Source organism: Haliaeetus albicilla, chromosome 7 (assembly GCF_947461875.1).
Source record: "Haliaeetus albicilla chromosome 7, bHalAlb1.1, whole genome shotgun sequence".
Classification (NCBI taxonomy): Eukaryota; Metazoa; Chordata; class Aves; order Accipitriformes; family Accipitridae; genus Haliaeetus; species Haliaeetus albicilla.
Window position 1 is genome coordinate 9085068 of NC_091489.1, and position 17414 is coordinate 9102481.

The window sequence follows — 17414 nt, forward strand, 5'->3', positions numbered from 1 at the left end:
TATTTAGTAAAATTACCACAATATATTTTGTCTAATAAATTGTGCTATAGGTACATTACAATTGACTGTAGTTCTAGGTGAATGTTTCCTTTCCATAATGAAAACATTCACACATATGTATCAAAGTTTTAAAAATAATTGGAAGAGCAGTTTAAAAGAAGCTGTGTGAATTAAAAAAAAGTTAATATGTTGATTTAAAGCAATTTTGAAACAGAAGTTAAATTTAACTAAAAAGTGATAAATTAGAAAGTCATTGTAAGCAAATTCTAGTCCTGCTGTAGTTTAAGTGTTTTCAAATAAGAGTTGATAATGTATTGTAGCCATGCAACAACGTCAGGTGTGAATTAATGAGCCGGAGAGAAACATTACTCAACCATTCAATACTGATTACACCTTACTTAACAACCTTTTGTTGACACAGTTGAACTGGTAAAAACCAAGCCAGAGTAATCTAAGAAGAATGCTCTTTTCACTAAACTAAGTCATTACTCCCAACCTTTCATAGGCCACAAGAGTTGTCCATCTTGAGCTGTTCAACGTGTAACTTTCATTCTTGTAACTGTTCTCTCTGCCAACCTGAGCTACAGAATTTTAAGGTTTTGGTGTCTCTGCTGCAGAGATAGCTGAAAACAAACATGTGGAAGAGAGAGGATTTCTGTAACATATTGTGCAAGGAATAAACCACTTGGAAGTCTCAGATATACAAATAACTCCACATCAGCTGATACATATTCAAGAGAGCTCTAGCCCTAATGAAACAAAAATCACTTGAATTGCCTCTTACTGTTGTCTTATTGTATCCTTTTGCGACCAACCTAACAACTTCAACAGGTTTGCTCCCCTCACCCGGACAGTCCTTACTCCTCCACTGGGACGGACCCCAGCACCAGGCCAGCCTTCCGGAGAGCCAGGCCAACATGATGATGCAGCAAAAACACCCCCCCTTCCTCCCCCCGTTTTCTGCTGGACAAGTGAGTGAATAGGATCATAAGGGGCTACCGAGTGCCAACACAAGGTCAGTGCTGTAACCGGGAAAGGGAGAAGATGAGGGACCATATTTTAACCCATAACTGCCACTTAGAGACTGGCTCACCATATCTCACAAAACTATCCAAAGTGAAATCTAATTATGCATGTGCCAGCAACAGAACGCAGTTATCTTTATTATCTGACATGAAGCAACTTGTTCGGCTATGTAAGAACTAGGTGCTAGTATGTAGTAGCAGTTGTAAATACAAACATGGAGTTTTCTCCTTCCATTTTTGCTAGTGAATCTAACTCTTGACAGGACCGATCAGTGAAAAATAAACAAAACCTGAAAAACACCCCCCCCACACACCTGTATTCACAAGTGTATTCACATGATATACTCCTGGTATTAACATTTCAATAAAAGCTCTTACTTTAGAAAAGTCCTGCAAACAAAATAAGTGCTTAGGTAAGTAGCAAAAATAGAGGTTTTTATCACATGAAACTTCAAGCCAGCCCTGAAAAAAAAACAAAAAACAAAAAACCACAAACCAGTTTAAAATGATGCACTAATTACAGTATCTGTTTGAACAACAGAAGTAATTTTATAACATGAAGCATCGGAACACACTGATTGTCCTAACCCCTGCTGATAAACAGCTTTAATTGTGCAGTTACAGTAAGGCCAATTAACATAGACTTTTGCTCCTACTGAGCTTCTAATAGTAGCAGTTCACAAGCAGAAAGCTGGTGAAAAAATAATGTATCAAAAGAAATGCTGACGGAGTAGCACCTGGTCAGGGAGAACACTGTAGCTTACTTCACGTTTAGAATTTCTGATGGAAGTTTTCTCCTATAGAAGCAACAGATCAATTGCTTAAATTAACAGACACATACTTCCTATTTTGAATGTCAGACAAGGTAGTATTCTTTAGTATGCCTTTAATTATCCATTACTATTGTATACTAAGCCCTCTTCAAAACAATTCTGGATTAAGAAGTGGGTGTCTTCCAGCTCACATTAAACCAGCCAGTAGCTGTCAAACATTGTCAACGGGCATTATCTAAAAAAAAAAATCTTTTAAGAACTACTCTGAAAAAATCTGATGGCATGAAACAACCTAATGTTTAAACGCACAGAAGAGGATTCTGTTCTCCATCTCAGAGCCTCAACACAGACCAAGCGCTGCCCCAAGTTCAGACCCGGCCTGCAGTCAAAATGGTTCCTACACGCGACGAAACACCACGCTGGATCTTTCCAAAGGTGCGGCTTCACAGCCCAGCCGAGCTGATCCAACACCCGCGGTGTGCTGACAGAGGAGGAAGCCCCTGTCACCGCACTCGCATCCCCCCGGCTCTGCACCCTTATAGCCGGACAGCGCGCTGCTCCCGAGTGCCGAGCCAGCAGGAACGCTCCACCGCAAAGGGTGAGTTTCTGTGAAACAGGCAACAGGACTGCATCTCGCCGGGATTTTCTTCTTGTCTATTTGTCTCAAGTTGTGCCAGTGTGAAAAATTAAGAGCAACGATTTGTGGAACGAGCTGTAGTGTCGACTGCTATCAAAACCCAGGAGCCTGTTACGACTGAATATTTCACTGTTTTGGGATGAAAGTAAAAAAGTTTTGTAGACGTCAATATCCTTAGGAAATAAATGAGAATTTAGCACGTGAAATGCACAGCATAAACACAATACCTGGATATATTTGTTAGAGATGAATGCAATTGTTAATACTGATACTTAAAATTACCATGAAGTGTCAAACTTTACCTAGTCAGGAGTGAGGCTGTTCGTTTCTCTGACCTTGGACTACAGGTATGAGTTTTAACCTTTTAACTTTACCAGTACTCCTGCAGTAGTAAACTTCATACGGAGACAGAGTTACGCTGATATCCAAGTATAATTTTATTCCCCTACAGAAAAGGGAATAAGCAGTGCAAGGCATTTCACAATACTGTGATTATTTTCACACACTGACCGCTGTTAATGTATCTGTAAACAACTACCAAATTCCCTGAAAAGAAAATGAAATACCAATAAAACCTGAATGCAATAGTATTCTTGATTCAGGGTTATCTTCAGATGGCTTTTTGAAGGTAAGTACCTCCATATTCTGAATCTCAAGGTACTAAAGATATTTTTAAATGAAGGCTTAGATCAACAAAATCTAATCTGTGACAGCAGATACATTCCTCAGAGCGTTCTTTAATCAGGAAATACAGACAGTATGTTTATTTCAATTCATGACTCAAGTCCATTCATTAGCAGTCACTAATGAAATTAACTTCAAAATAACCTGCAACTGTTCTAACATCACTTCTGTATAAACCTATCTGCCTCTAAGTTTAATGAGTATTATTAATCAGTATAAAGCCGATTCTGCTATTCAGCTTTATATGGAGAAAGGCTGACAAAAAAAGTAACCATGCACTTTCATACACAGATATTATTCTGTTTACAGACTCTAAACATACTTTAGAATTTTATTTTACCAATTATTGACAGGATGTTAAAAGCAAAACAGAAAATATATCCAGAATAGACCAGTTTTTATGAACTAGTTATTCCCCCCCATGATCTAAAAAGGTATTTCTTACAGTAGGATTAACGTGTCAGTAACATCATATTTTACTATATAATACTATTAAATTTACTCTTTTAAGTACATAAAGATTCTTTTGTATATCTCAGTTTTTACTTAAGCAGTATTCTAGATGTATTATATTCTAATTTACCACTATATTTCTACCCAGGAGGAAGACTAGTACACTGGTACTAGCCTTGCTAACGCATGCCTCTCTATTCCACCTGAAAACTTAACAAGGCATCTAAAACTCTGCTAAAGTACATGCTGAAAAGCAAAATAGTCTTAATTAAACTGAAAGTCTGATGCTTGTTTTTCATCTGGGATTCTCAAACTAGGAGCGCTGAAAGTGTTGACATCCAAAAGGACCTCATCTAATATACTTTCTGAAACTAATTCGAGGCATAGCAACTTCCAAGAAAGTTGCTTTAAGAAAGAAGTTGCAACTCCGAGAAAATGCCACGTAACAGTCCAGCAGTTGGTACATCGGTTCAGGAAATGACAATCAAGATCCTAATACCGCCTCAACCAAAAATGCTTCAACTCCACCATGCTGACGTACCAGGAGTGCTCTAACATCAGGCCAAAGAAAGGCAGAATGAGGCACTTTCCACTTCGTCCTCTAAGGCGGCAGATCGCTGCCCAGGAGGGGAAAAAAAATTTAAAAAATATATCCACAAAGTGCTGGAGGCATCTGTGGCCCCATGACAAAGGACATCACTAGGAGGTGGGTTCCTGTTCTTTTACTTAGGACTAGAGGCTTGTTGCAATTGTGAAGGATTGGGGAAAACACATAAATAGCACTTTGAGGAGAACCTTTATTTCCAACCTCAAGGTGAGCCCCTTAGTTTTTCCTTTCTCCATTCATATGGAACTTTTACTTTCTTCTGTGCAACGAACACAGAAGATGGAAAGCATCATCAGAGCCTGTGGTTTAATGATTTGGGAACTTGATGGAAATACCTGAGGGGTGCTTTCACATTTCTGAATACTTACTCTACAAGTACTGCTACCGCTACTCCTCATCTGTATTTAAGTGAAAAAAGTGTCTGTTCATTGGTTCCTCAGTCTTCTAGTCTACACAGTATAGTGCTCTTGAATATTTCTTTAGAGATATAATAGTTAAAAAAACCAACAAACACCACAAACAAAAAACACTGTTCTTGCCTGCAAGTTGGACTACTGTTTACAGTATACTGAATTTTGAACACTGCAATCAATGTAGTATTAGTCACTAGCACTTGTAAAAGAAAAAAACATAAAACAAATCATATTTTTGTATTCCATGGAGAACATGATCAGCTCTTAAGCTGGTAGTGTAATTTTACACTTTTTGAAACATTTTCTTTCCTCTTTCGCAGTACTATCATGTAACTTTCATCAACAGTAACTGCCCCAGATAATTGTGGCATCGGTCTTTACTGAATTTCAACCATTTTTGTTTCTCTAATCCATGTTTTATTTCCTCTCTGCCTTGCTTAGATTTGGTTGCTGCTTTGAATAGCAAACCTGGTCAACACTTCAACACTCCCCTCCTCAATAATTTGAGCTCCCTGTTAAATTGATCCATTTCTCAGTGAAGCTCATCCTCAAACACCTGTGCTCCCACTCTTCTACAAAAGTTCCACATATAAGTGATGTCGAACAAACCATGAGGTTCAAGAAATAACAAAAAAACCCCATGCTTTTCAGGTGCTACTCTTGCTTAATCTAAGCATGAATTCCAGCAATTTCCACTCATTTATGTTAAAACTCTGTGAAACAGACAAAGCTACATTAATTCATACATAATTTATTATATTTCATTTTTTTATAGTTAGGAATAAATGACTTTTTAATTTCAGACTGAATTTACAGCTCTGTTGAAGAAAAGGAGGACAAAGAAATACAAAGAGAAAAAATATAATAGCTAAGTGACCTTTTGGAGCTATCAGAATAAATAGAGCTGCTTACACCCTGCATTTTAATGCCAACATATCCACACTTCTACTTCCCTAATCTCAATGTGCCTATCACTTCCAGAGTCCAGTGACTCAGCCTCTGCTTGAAAATCCAACGATTTTGCTTTTAGTGTTTCCTCAAGGATGACGTGCATATATGCCTCATATATATATGAAAAATAGATTCATATATATATTTTTCATATATATGAAAAATAATTTCATATATATATATAAAAAATAGAAGATCTATCAATAGGGATTCCTCTGCATAAATCTTGGTGAAGGTCTTACGGGAGCATATTGTAAAGACAACTTTATAGAATGACAATATAGTCACAACAACCCTTCACTTTTTTTAGTTACAAAATAACTGTAAGCTTTTAAAGGAGAGTACTCCTCCCCATTTTCTCATGCTGTTAACATTTACAATAACACACGATTACTAACCTCCTTAACATCTTTTCAGAAACTGCTTAACACTTAGTAAGAAAAGTGAAATTTCACTCACTCCAAATTCTTGCACAAAAGTATACGAAGATGTCACTACAGAATATTTTTAACAGAAACTCAGATTGAACATGTTAACATAGCCTCAGTGTGCCAAGAAAATTGAAAAGTAACACCTCTTAACCCGCCATGTAATAGACAAGTTCCAGATACAGTTAAAAACTCTGCACAGAACTGCCAGCTAAATTTAAGAAAATCAAAAGGAAAACTCTTTCCTATTCCCCCTCCCCCCAAAAACCCCAACTGAAGTAAAAAAAATAACAGCTTCATAGTTTTTACTCCTCGTATGCACAAAAAACTTGTGACCTCTGTTTAAGAATATGAACAGTTACCACTGTTTCTTTAAAATCAGATGACTTGTAATGCAAAATAAAATTATTTTTATAGTAATGTTGTTAGCTTTATTTTAGGACATCGTGGTCTTTAGGTTTTTACTATTTGTCAAAGCAACAAAAATAAGAGACTCATGACTCAAACCAAACATACCTAGGTAGTATTTAAGCTTCGAATAACTTGCCGAGCCATAAAGAAACTGTTCTTGCTCAAAGAAGTTTAAAAAAATTAAAAGAGGGAAAACAAACATTCATCACCTCTGGTTTCTTAGATTGGTTCAGGAGAAGGTTGGAGAGGGGAAAGGGTAGAGGAAGGGGAGTAACTTTAAACTTTAACCAGCGACACTTTGCCAATAGTACTTTACTGCCAGGCTACAAGAACGCAGAAAAATGCCGGAAAAAGGCCGTGCACAGAAAAGCAAAGGTCTTTTTACTGCCAGGGCCAGGCTGATACAGTTGCAATGCCAGAGCTTTAGCTCAAAAGCTGTATCTTACAGTGATTCGGAATGGCTCTTTCTGTTCTGGATAAACGTGTAAGTTAACAATAACTGTGAGTTTTGACAAGAACATGCACAGTCAGACTGCAAAAAAACAGGGGTGACGGTGGGGTGGGGGTGAATAATCAATGTTACAACAGATCTCTTGCATAAGCTGAAGTGCTTTGCAGAATCCTGTCCTTAATGAAAAAAAGGGTGTCAGCATTGGTACGATTACACCTAGTATTTTTCTTATTTCCCATTTCTTATTTCAATCCTTGGGATGAATCTGCCTTGAAGATTTCCTCAAAGATGCATAATGAAGAGCAGGTGTCTGAATCACTCCTGCGTCTGTAGGTCTGCAGGAATGGCAAGATTCAAGCGCCTAGGCAGCTAAATGCTATTCTGACTAATGAGATTCAAATCACCCCTTATGCCAACAAGAAAATGTAGTGCTCAACACAAACCAACCTTTTTTTATAAGTGGTTGCTTAAACGATTATTGTCAGGTTTAGACACAACATCTGTGCTTATAATCAGAACATTGATCTCACATAGTCACCTCAGAGAAAGAAACTCTCCCAAATCACAAGTCAGAACGATTCTGAGTTTTCTTGTATAGAAGGCTTCCTTCCATAGACTTCAGTTCAGCAACAGAGCTGAACTGGCAACCGCTCACTCCCACCAAAACAAGTGGCTCCGTTCCTTTCTCCTTCCTCTCTGCCGCCTGCGGAGTCCTTCCCTCTCCTTTGCACCAGCAACAGCTCTGGCTGGGCCCTTCTAGAGCCAGTTTAACACGGCAGCAAGCTCCCGCTGTCAGATGAGGTTTTGCCTGTTTAGCAAGCTGAACTGGCTCAGTGACACATCGCGCGAGGAGCAGACGAAGGAGGGCACGGGCGCATCCCTCCATAGGAAGCTGCCAGCTGTCAGTCACACCTTGAGCAGACTGCACAGCCAGCACCAAACCGCTCACAACGGGCTGGGCTGAGGGCGAGGGAGACCCCTGCTCTGACTGTCCGACTCGCCCAGCGTGTCTACAGGGTTGCACTTAGCGCTGCTGCTGTAAAATCGCGAATTGTACTGCAATACATAAATCGCTATTTAAAAGTGAAGTATTCTGAAAACTCGGTTTCCACTCACCTCAAGTTAGGCATGCAAAGCAATCAACATTTTCCACTTCAAATGTTACATCTCAGTTGGTTACCTGAGAAATGAACATACTGTGTCCCATTTATTTAAATAAGGGTGCAGCAAAGAAAAAAACCTAGTCACTCACAGTGTAGTGATTTACTCCAAGGAAAAGTTCATTTATACAAAAAGGTTGTAACTAGCAACCTTAATTCTAGCATCTTCTAATTTGAATTTGCAATCTCAACACTCTTCTTAAAAATGTGTAATTTCACCAGAGACATCAGCTGGGTTTCAGTGGCCCTGTTTCCCTGTTCATCATACAGCAGCACTAATACTGCCCCATTACATAAGGCTTTTTAAAAAAAAAAAGAAAAAACGAAACAAAACGCCTTTTGTAATCACTTAGGAGTGCTTTCCACTAACGAATTATATAATTAATGTGTCACTCACTCACTCACTCGCTCTCACTGCTTTACACAGTGATTTCTCCCACAGTACTAAATTCTGGAATTTTCAGATTTACAGAAGCATTAGAAGGATGCTTGCATTTTGGATTAGAGAGGAGTGAGACCAGAAATGATGCTCAAAGTTAATTCTGCAGTCAGCAGGCCTTGGGAAACTACTTATTACAGAAGGGCTTTCTCTTAGTGACCAGGTACTGTTAAGTAGATGACTGCCCACAGTTCTTATCCCACTGCTTAGATGACAGCTTGCTCTGCTCTGAATAGTGGCCCCTTCTACAGCCCATGGGTCTTCTGAAGAAGATAAACAGTCAAATTCATTGACTAATGTAACAAACTTGTCTTCCACAGAATATTGTTGTTAAACAGACATTATGCTACAGGTGGCATAAGTTCACAGCATGTTACCAAATATACTGTGGTGTCCAGACAGGGTAAGAGGTTCTTCACCAGTTGGAAACAACTGAAAAGCTAAATTTCAGGGTCACTCTAATCCATATAGTAACTGATTTGCTCCATAGCTACAAAGCTTACCAGTTAATTGCAAGGTTTTTATTCAGGTTGAGCCTCCATTTATACAGGTTTTCCGAGGGTTTGGGTTTTGTCTCCGTGCCCCCTCCCCCCCCCCCCTTTATTTTTTTGTTTTGAGGAATGGGCTGCATGAGCTTTGTGTCCTCTGCTGGATTCATACTATGGAAACAGTTGTAAGCAGTGCATAAATAGTGTAGTATGTTGTTGTCCACGATTCATTCAACTTTTTCTTCAACAGTGACCCACAATCAGTAGTACAGTACTGAATATAACAAAAAATATAGCATTTCTACAGCATTTTATACAGCATTACTGCTAAGACTGTTAGATTTTAACACATTTAATAAGTCTATCCTTATATTTTATCTCCATTCTCTTATTTTTTTGCTAAGCTATTAAAACAGCAAGTTTACTCTAAAACTATAACTTAATCTGATGATTACACAAGCATGTATTAATATGTCTTTCAGTTTTAATCATTTTACTCCCTCCTCCTGAAATAGTTCAGTTCTTTCCATATTTACTGGGTTGCAACAATTACAAAACAAATTTATTTGTAAACAAACCCAGACAACAGTTCAAGACAAAGTAACAGCCAAGATATGAATGCAAATTAAATAAAACTAACTTCTACTTTAAAAATAAAGCAAAATTTTGTTATAGAGAATACAGAAAACTCTATGCGTTTGTCACTGAGTACAGAATACAGGATCGACAATAAATGTTAGCTAATGAACTAAAGTTGAGTCCTTGAAAGAATTCAGAACTACTGCCTCAGATGATCTCAGCACACAAACCTTCCATGTATTTATGACTGAAACCTTGCACACAGTCTGTAATTATATTGTTTTACTGCAGCAGTTGCCTCAAATCCTTGCTAGAATTATATGGGATTTGACACACCCAACTTACCACCTAGATAACTCAAAGTGTGACCACTGTTCCACACCTTCTTTATGACCAATTTCATGCAACAACTCTTGATTATAACGACTGCAGAATGAGAGGTATCCAGTGTGTGGCATGTGTTCTCAACAATAGATTAAAATGTAGTAATAGTCATGCCAGTTAAAAGACTGTATAGCTGAGTGCCAGCTTGGCAATGATATTAAATGGCTCTTAAGAATATTGCTGATAATATATTAGGGAAGCCTTTCCTACAGTACAGAGATGATTGATCTTCAGAATCAGTATCCCCCTTTACCTCTCAGGTGACATCAAACCAGTGATTAAAAAAATATACATCAGTAAGCCACAACTTCAACACCTCATAGAAATTACAACATTGCAACCCATCAGTATTCTCTGGTGACTTTCACAGAGAGCTCTCTGGGCTCTCACTGAATCTGTCCTTAAGGTCAGCGTTTGGAATCCCTTATTCGCTTTCTACACTCACTGAGATGAAAACCACAAATTTTTCAGCTCATTTAAAATACTATACAATACCATCAGTTCTTTATATAGTATGTGTGCAACCCATTTAAAATAAACACCCGTTATGGGTTTGTGTGGCACAGTTTTTTTTGTAGTGGGGGAGGGGCCGCAGGGCCAGCTCCTGCGAGAAGCTGCTCGAAGCTTCCCCGGCTCCACATGGGAGCCGCCGCTGGCTCGGGTTGAGCCCATCAATGATGGTGGTAGCGCCTCTGGGAGAATGTACTTGAGAAGGGAAACCTGCAGTGAGTAGGGGGACTGGAATGTGAGAGGAACCCCTCTGGGGATCCTGAGGTCAGTGAGGAAGGAGGGGAGGAGGGGATGACCCCGCAGCCCGTGGTGAGGCAGCAGGCTGTCCCCCCCCAGCCCATGGCGGGGAGCGGGGGAGCAGATGCCCACCTGCAGCCCAGGGAGAGAGGAGCCCACGCTGGAGCAGGGGGATGGATGCCCCCCAAGATGGCCGCCGCTCCATCAGAAAGCCCGCGCTGGAGCAGTCTGTGCCTGAAAGACTGCAGCCCGTGGAAGGGACCCAGGCCAAAGCAGTCCGTGAAAAACTGCAGCCCATGGGAAAGACTCATGTTGGAGAAGTTCATGGAGGACTGTCTCCCATGGGAGGGACCCCACGCTGGAGCAGGGGACAAGTGAGGAGTCCTCCCCCTGAGGAGGAAGGAGCGGCAGAGACAAGGTGTGAACTGACCCCAACCCCATTCCCCGTCCCCCTGCGCTGCTAGGGGGGAGGTGGAGAAATCGGGAGTGGGGTTGAGCTGAGAAGGGAGGGGTGAGAGGAGGGTGTTCTAAGGTTTGGTTTTACTTCTCATTATCCTGCTCTGATTTGACTGGTAACAGGTTAAACTGATTTTGTTTCTTCCCCAAGTTGAGCCTGTCCTTTGCACGTGACCATAAGTGGTGAGTGATCCCTCCCTGTCCTTGTCTCGACCCACGAGCGTTTCTTTATATTTTCTCCTCATCCCACCGTGGCCGGGATGGGGCAGTGAGCGAGCAGCTGCGTGGTGCTTTGTTACCAGCTGGACTGAAACTATGACAACACCTTGTGAAAATATTTAATAGGAAAAAGTAATTTTAATTGAAATTATTTAAGTAACATTTCTGTAAAGGAGTAATTATGAAAAAATATTTCTGATCATTTTTAAACTTGAAAATTAGTCATTACATAAACACAAAAGAAAGTGAAAGCTATTCATAATTTTAATTCAAAGTTAAATATCACCACATTTACATTGCATACATACATACTAGTCTTCAGAGAGAATGTCTAGATATGCATCCTTCCAGATTACATTCAATTAGCAGTCCTACAACGGCTGTTTAGGAGACATCATCATCCTTCCAAAAAAGCATCCCGTTTCACATGAACTTTTTGAATCCCACAGATTTTGGTAAAATGTACAAAAACATTCACCAAAGGAATGTAATTTTTTAAAAATCTCATTAAACAGTGAATGTGCTGACATTTTCATTTGCAAGATTTTGAGTAAAACTGAGTGCGCAAACTGAATAAAAACTACAATTAAATTATCACAGCTCCACTGCTAGTTACCGCAATATGAAAAATTAAGACTTATTTAATTTTGCAAAATTTCAAGTTCTGCTTTTCCAACACAGTGCCCAAAGAAAAAACATGGGCAGATCTAGCAATTTCCCTCAGCTAAACAAAGATATTAACAAAGAGAGAAATATCATTAATAAATACTGGACATATTAAAAGAACCAAACAATGTCATTACAGTATGAAGCCACAGAAGCAAAGTAAATCCTTGATGAGTTAACCAAGTCTGAAGACATTTAAAGTGAGTAATTTTTAATAGATTCCAGTACATTATCAGAAACATGCAAAAAGTTATTAAAAAAATTAACTGCTTCTACTCTTTAGAAGACAAGTTTCAAACTTGTTTTGTTAAAAAGTCCATTATATACAGTTTTAGATTGCATGCTTATCTGCCCCCACAAAAACCCAGCCAAAGTTTAAATTAATACACTTCTGAATAACGGAAGTCAAAGTAAGATGGTAAGGCTGGGGAGAAAAGGTCATTATGTGCACGCCTTTCTTACCTTCTACAATGGTTTCATCCATCTTAGAAAATAAGACAGCATTGTGCATGAACTGAGGACAAAAATAATTACACGCTCTGCTCGTATCCTAGAGAGACAGCTTAAAGAAAGGTGACTTCCTTCATTCTAAATGTTTCCTACTCTTCAGGAAAGCACATGCATAATCCCTTTGTTCAAAATGACTTTCCAACAGATGACAAATTTACTGCCAACTGACAGGTGCTGATCTCCCACTTCCTGACCTGGCCGCTTTCTTTTTCCCCTCCTCTCCCTTCTCAAACTGGCACAGGTATTAATTTGGGTCAATACAGCTTACTAACTAGCAAAATTTTTTATCCCACTGAAATATACTCTCACAATAGCTGACCAAAATCTAGTTTCTTTCCTGTCCCCATTGTAGCCCCCTAACATGGAACAGCACATTTCCCCCCACCTCCCAGTAAAGAAGTAGAGCAAAACTGTACCAAATACATGTAATCCTGTACTGTTACAAATGATGCAAACTGTCTCTTTTTATTGATGATAAGGAAGAGGAAGGTCCAGAAAAATAACTAGTTTCCTAACTGAATAGGTCTGAAGAAGGTTCCTAACAAAGCATTCAAAGAAACATGGTAAGAATTAACAGTGTCAGCATGCTACTTGTCATTAATATTCTCCATGTTACAATTGTAGGCTGCCAACAAAATTAAAATATCTCTAAGTATTTGCAATTACATTTTAATTTTTGCACTGTATTATAACTTAAGAATTCATCCAGATGTGTCATAAATGAACTTTACTTTCACACATGAAAAAGACACCAAAAAAACCTGAAAAATTCCAGCCCCTCCCAAAAAACAGCTCTGCTATTTCAAAGAAGTAAAACCCAAGTATAGTTTCACAACTTCACTTCCCAGTTAGCACCCATCTAAGTGTCATTCACAGTCAAAAAATTCTGCTCTGTTTCAAGTGTCTGCATCTTTAAATAAGAAAATTAAACACAGCAAAAAGTTCATTAGTGGAAGAGAGAACAGGTATTTCAAGCCTGTATTTTCCATATTTTGTGTCTAAAAACCCTGCATTTATCATCTGATGATGTAAAAAGCATCGTCCCCACAGCATACCAAGAAGCCACAGTCATCCAGCTCAACTAATTTAAGAACAATTAGTGCACTTTGCCTAAAGCCTGTAGTCCCACAACAGTTTAAGCTATTCTAAATCGGCGCTGCTAGTCCTACCTTGATGTACTAAAGTGCTTGCAATCCCGTTCATGGTTCTCAAAAGGAACAGGAAGTTTCCAGATTTAGTTTTCAACTGGCTTAGCACTGAAGCACATCATCATAGTCATTTAAATCACCAGTAACTGCCACAAGGAAGGGAGAAAGTATGCCTAGCCAGGGCTGTGCAAGTGATACTGAACAGCAAGTGTTGACTTAAGTTGTCCTAAGAGCAGCCAGCCCTGGAACTGCAGCCTGAGATACCTGAAGGACTCAAATTTCCTGATGAGCAGTAGCACTCAGAGGCTGACTGATTTTTAAAACTTCAGCAATATAGATGGATAGTTCCTTCCTGCACCTCCAATACAGCCTTCAGAAAAGAGCAAAAATACTAATTTAAGAACACAAGTGATACCTTCAGGAGAAACTCAACATGAGCCCTCAGAAATGTCCCCAGCATAGAAATAATTCTAGGTTTAGACCCAGTACATAAGAGGTTGCTGAATTGCCCTTAGTGAGAATACTCTGATTTGAACACCAGCAGTTGGAGGTAGCAAATATTAGCCACTTAAAAAAAAAAAAGAAAAAAAGAAAATCACTATGATGAACCACCCAACACAACTGACATTTTGAAGATAGGTTCAAAAGAAAAAAACTTCAACAACTATTATCACAAAACCCTTACTAATATTAAACTTGTATATTTTTACACCAATTAGGTATTGCAAGAGCATGTAACTGATGCGAAGCCTGTCAATAATCAATAAAAGCTTAAATATTGTTTTCTTCACATTAAGCATACGAAGCAAATTCACCATTTAGGGAAGTGGGGGGGGGGGGGAGATTCTTTTTCAACAAGGGTCTCCTCAAACTATAGGCCATTTGCAAAAACTCACTGGAATGTTTACAAGAAGTAAAACATTTACTTGCCTCTACCTCCAAAACTGCTGGACCATGGTTGTCTCTGCTCTTAAAGGAGACCTGAAAAGCAAAAAAAAATTGGGCTTGTGCCCTATTTTGCTTCTTTAAGATGTTTAAGAGAGGCATGAAGAATTGGAATTAGGGTTTTTATTTTATCCTGCGAGGGACACAACTTCTTGCTTCTTGTTTACCCTTGAGACTGAAATCTCAAGAAGCCATAAGACAACCTAATTAAGGGAAAACAATGCAGAATCAACAGAAGCTAAGTAACAGAAAAAAGAACAAACTTTAGTTTTCTTCCCCTACCCCCACCTCTTTCAAGTTCTTCTTTTGAATGACAAATAACAAAATCCCTTTCCAGAGTTAAGTATTCCTGCACTATCACTACTGGTGATTTATACAGTTTTATGAAATCTTACATGCTAAAAAAAAAATCAGTTAGAAATTTGATTGAAGTTGTATTTTAAAATTTTAAGATAAAAAGCAATCAGAAAAAAAGCTCAAGTCCTTTTCAGGGCCTTTTTATGTTTCAAAACAGCACAATAAGTAGAAAAACAATTTTTAGAAGTTCTTTGCAAATGGGAAACTGTGAAAAAACCACGAGCTGGCTAGCTATAAAAGGGAGACACACATGACTTGCTCTTCCACTACTAACATGCCTGTAAGACAGTTTGTATGGATGCTATAGTGATGCAGTTATCAGAATATAAAAGCTGTTGCAGTGGTTTTTTCTTAAAAATAGTGCATTTCATCTGCTAGCATGAGGCTAATTTAAAAAGGAAAAAAAAAATTAAAGTCAAATTCATACTAGATGCAAATGAGCAAAGAGGATAGCTTATGTGCAAAAAGGACAGTTTATTTTAACTAATACTCATTGCTGTTGGGGCAACCGTAACAGCGAGATGGTATGGTACCATGTAATCCATTCAAAAGACAGTTTAAAGCCCCTTTCTCTATTCTTTCCACCCACACTTCAACTATGTAATTACTATATATGAAAGAGGAAAGTCCAATTTTTCTGGCACATAGGGAAGTTAAAAATATTGCTTTTGAAAAACATGCAATCATCAAGAAAAAAAAAAGCAGGATGCCTAAAAATAAGAAAAATATATCTGAAGTACATTAAAGTACATACTTAAAACTATTATGAGAAGTTATGTTGTCTTTAAATTATATATCACAGATAAACAACGCACAACCAGTGCAGGGTTGTAGTCAATGTTTTAAGTTAAGTCAAATCGGGGAACTGGCTGAAGTTCCTCATCGTTACACACATGGAATGTGATCTTGCTGAAATGCTAAACCAGCATCAGACAGACTTAACACCCTTCTCAAACAAAAGAGTATTTTACTTTGATACAACCAGATAGAAACACCTGGTAACACAAGGTATAGTTTTTCTTTCAGGGACAGCACTGGCTTAAGCAACTTACTCGGATAATGTGAATTCTGCACAACGGTAGGCCAAAGACCTGGCCATCGTTATTCTAGATTTATTCTTCAACTTAGCTCTCTCTATATTACCAGCAATTAGAATGGTACACCACCAGTTGCAACAAGCAGCAGGCACAGATTCAAACAGTACTGGCACTCAATTAAATGGTCCAGTGGCATAATTCAAAGGTGGTTTGTTTTGGTTTGGTTTTTTGTTGGTTTGGGGTTTTTGCGGGGTTTTTTTGATTGCAGTTTTGGGGAGTTTTGGTTTTGGGGGGTTCGGGGTTTTTTTCTTTGTATGGTTGGTTGGTGTTTTTTTTGGTTTGGGTTTGGTTTGGGGGGGGGGGGGTGGTGGAAGGTGTCCTTCTACAGATGAACTATAAGCAGAGAATGGAATTTAAAAAAAATTAAAAAATCAAAACCAGAAAAATTTCATCTTTCATTAAAATACTGAAAATAAAGTATTAGAAAATAAGTCAAAATTAAGAAAATCAAGTTTAGTTCAAAAGAGTAACTTAGAGGTCTACAGAGCATTCGATGCCAGGATCACACACAAGATTCTTGTTTCAAAGCTATGAAGAAAGAATTCACAAAATTATACTGTTTTCTCCTTTCTGTTGAACAAGAATCCTTTTCATCAAAAACTTCTTACTTTAGTGGGTGAAATTAATAGTGAAATAGCAAACTAGAAGTTAAAGTAAAAACATTTTAATGTTTTAATGCAGACACTCATGTATCTGATATCATGGAATGTGAAGGTGAAGTTTAACTCTGCAAGTTAAGTTTATTTAACAACGAGCTACCACTGAAAACTGGGATCCTGACTGCTACTTCCCCTGAGCTACCCTTGCTGCTTAGACAATTGTGCAGGGGCCAATCTGAGAAACTTGCAAACTCAACTGACTCCTGAGGATGCACACGAAACAGTGGGAACAGATGTCCTAAGGCTTTTAATGGGGAACTGACCATTAGATCAATCCAAACATGGTGCCGTACCACACTCAGAAAACCTTCAATAATTTCTGATAGCAAGAAGATTTTGTCCTTTGAGGACTGCTAATGTGATTAACTTACAGAGCTCAGGCATTACTCTGCTTAAGTGTGCGAGCCTCTTCAATCCTGCATAACTTGAAAAAGTAAAGACCCTTTGAATTAAATTCTGATTTAAGGACATCTGTGGTTTTTTCAATACCCATTTACCACCCACTTAAAGAAAAGTGTATTTATATTGTGTCAAATTCACTTTAAGATTACCAAACATACCAATGACACACACACAAAAAAATCTTACTTTTTTTCCCTAATGTTTTTAATACCTTTTTTACTATGCAATTTATCCTACCCATGCAATTATTTATCTTGATACACTCCTACCTATGCAACGTTTTCATACAAAGCATTAAATCCCATTTAAATATTATGGAACAGAA

General features: G+C 38.4%; 1 protein-coding gene across 9 annotated transcripts in view; it reads right to left on the reverse strand.

Moving 5' to 3' along the window:
* Nucleotides 1–17414, reverse strand: part of QKI (QKI, KH domain containing RNA binding) — a 165267-nt gene that overhangs the window by 60447 nt on the left and 87406 nt on the right. For 5 of the 9 annotated variants that reach the window (XR_011325362.1, XM_069786886.1, XM_069786887.1 and 2 more), the window contains exon 4: nt 14560–14610. The exons of the other annotated variants lie outside the window; for them this stretch is intronic. Coding sequence is in view for 4 of the 5 variants with exons in the window: in XM_069786886.1 (XP_069642987.1) it covers nt 14560–14610 (51 nt within the window). In the remaining variant the exon portion in view is untranslated. The remainder of the gene's footprint in view (nt 1–14559; nt 14611–17414) is intronic. 9 annotated transcript variants of the gene reach the window in all.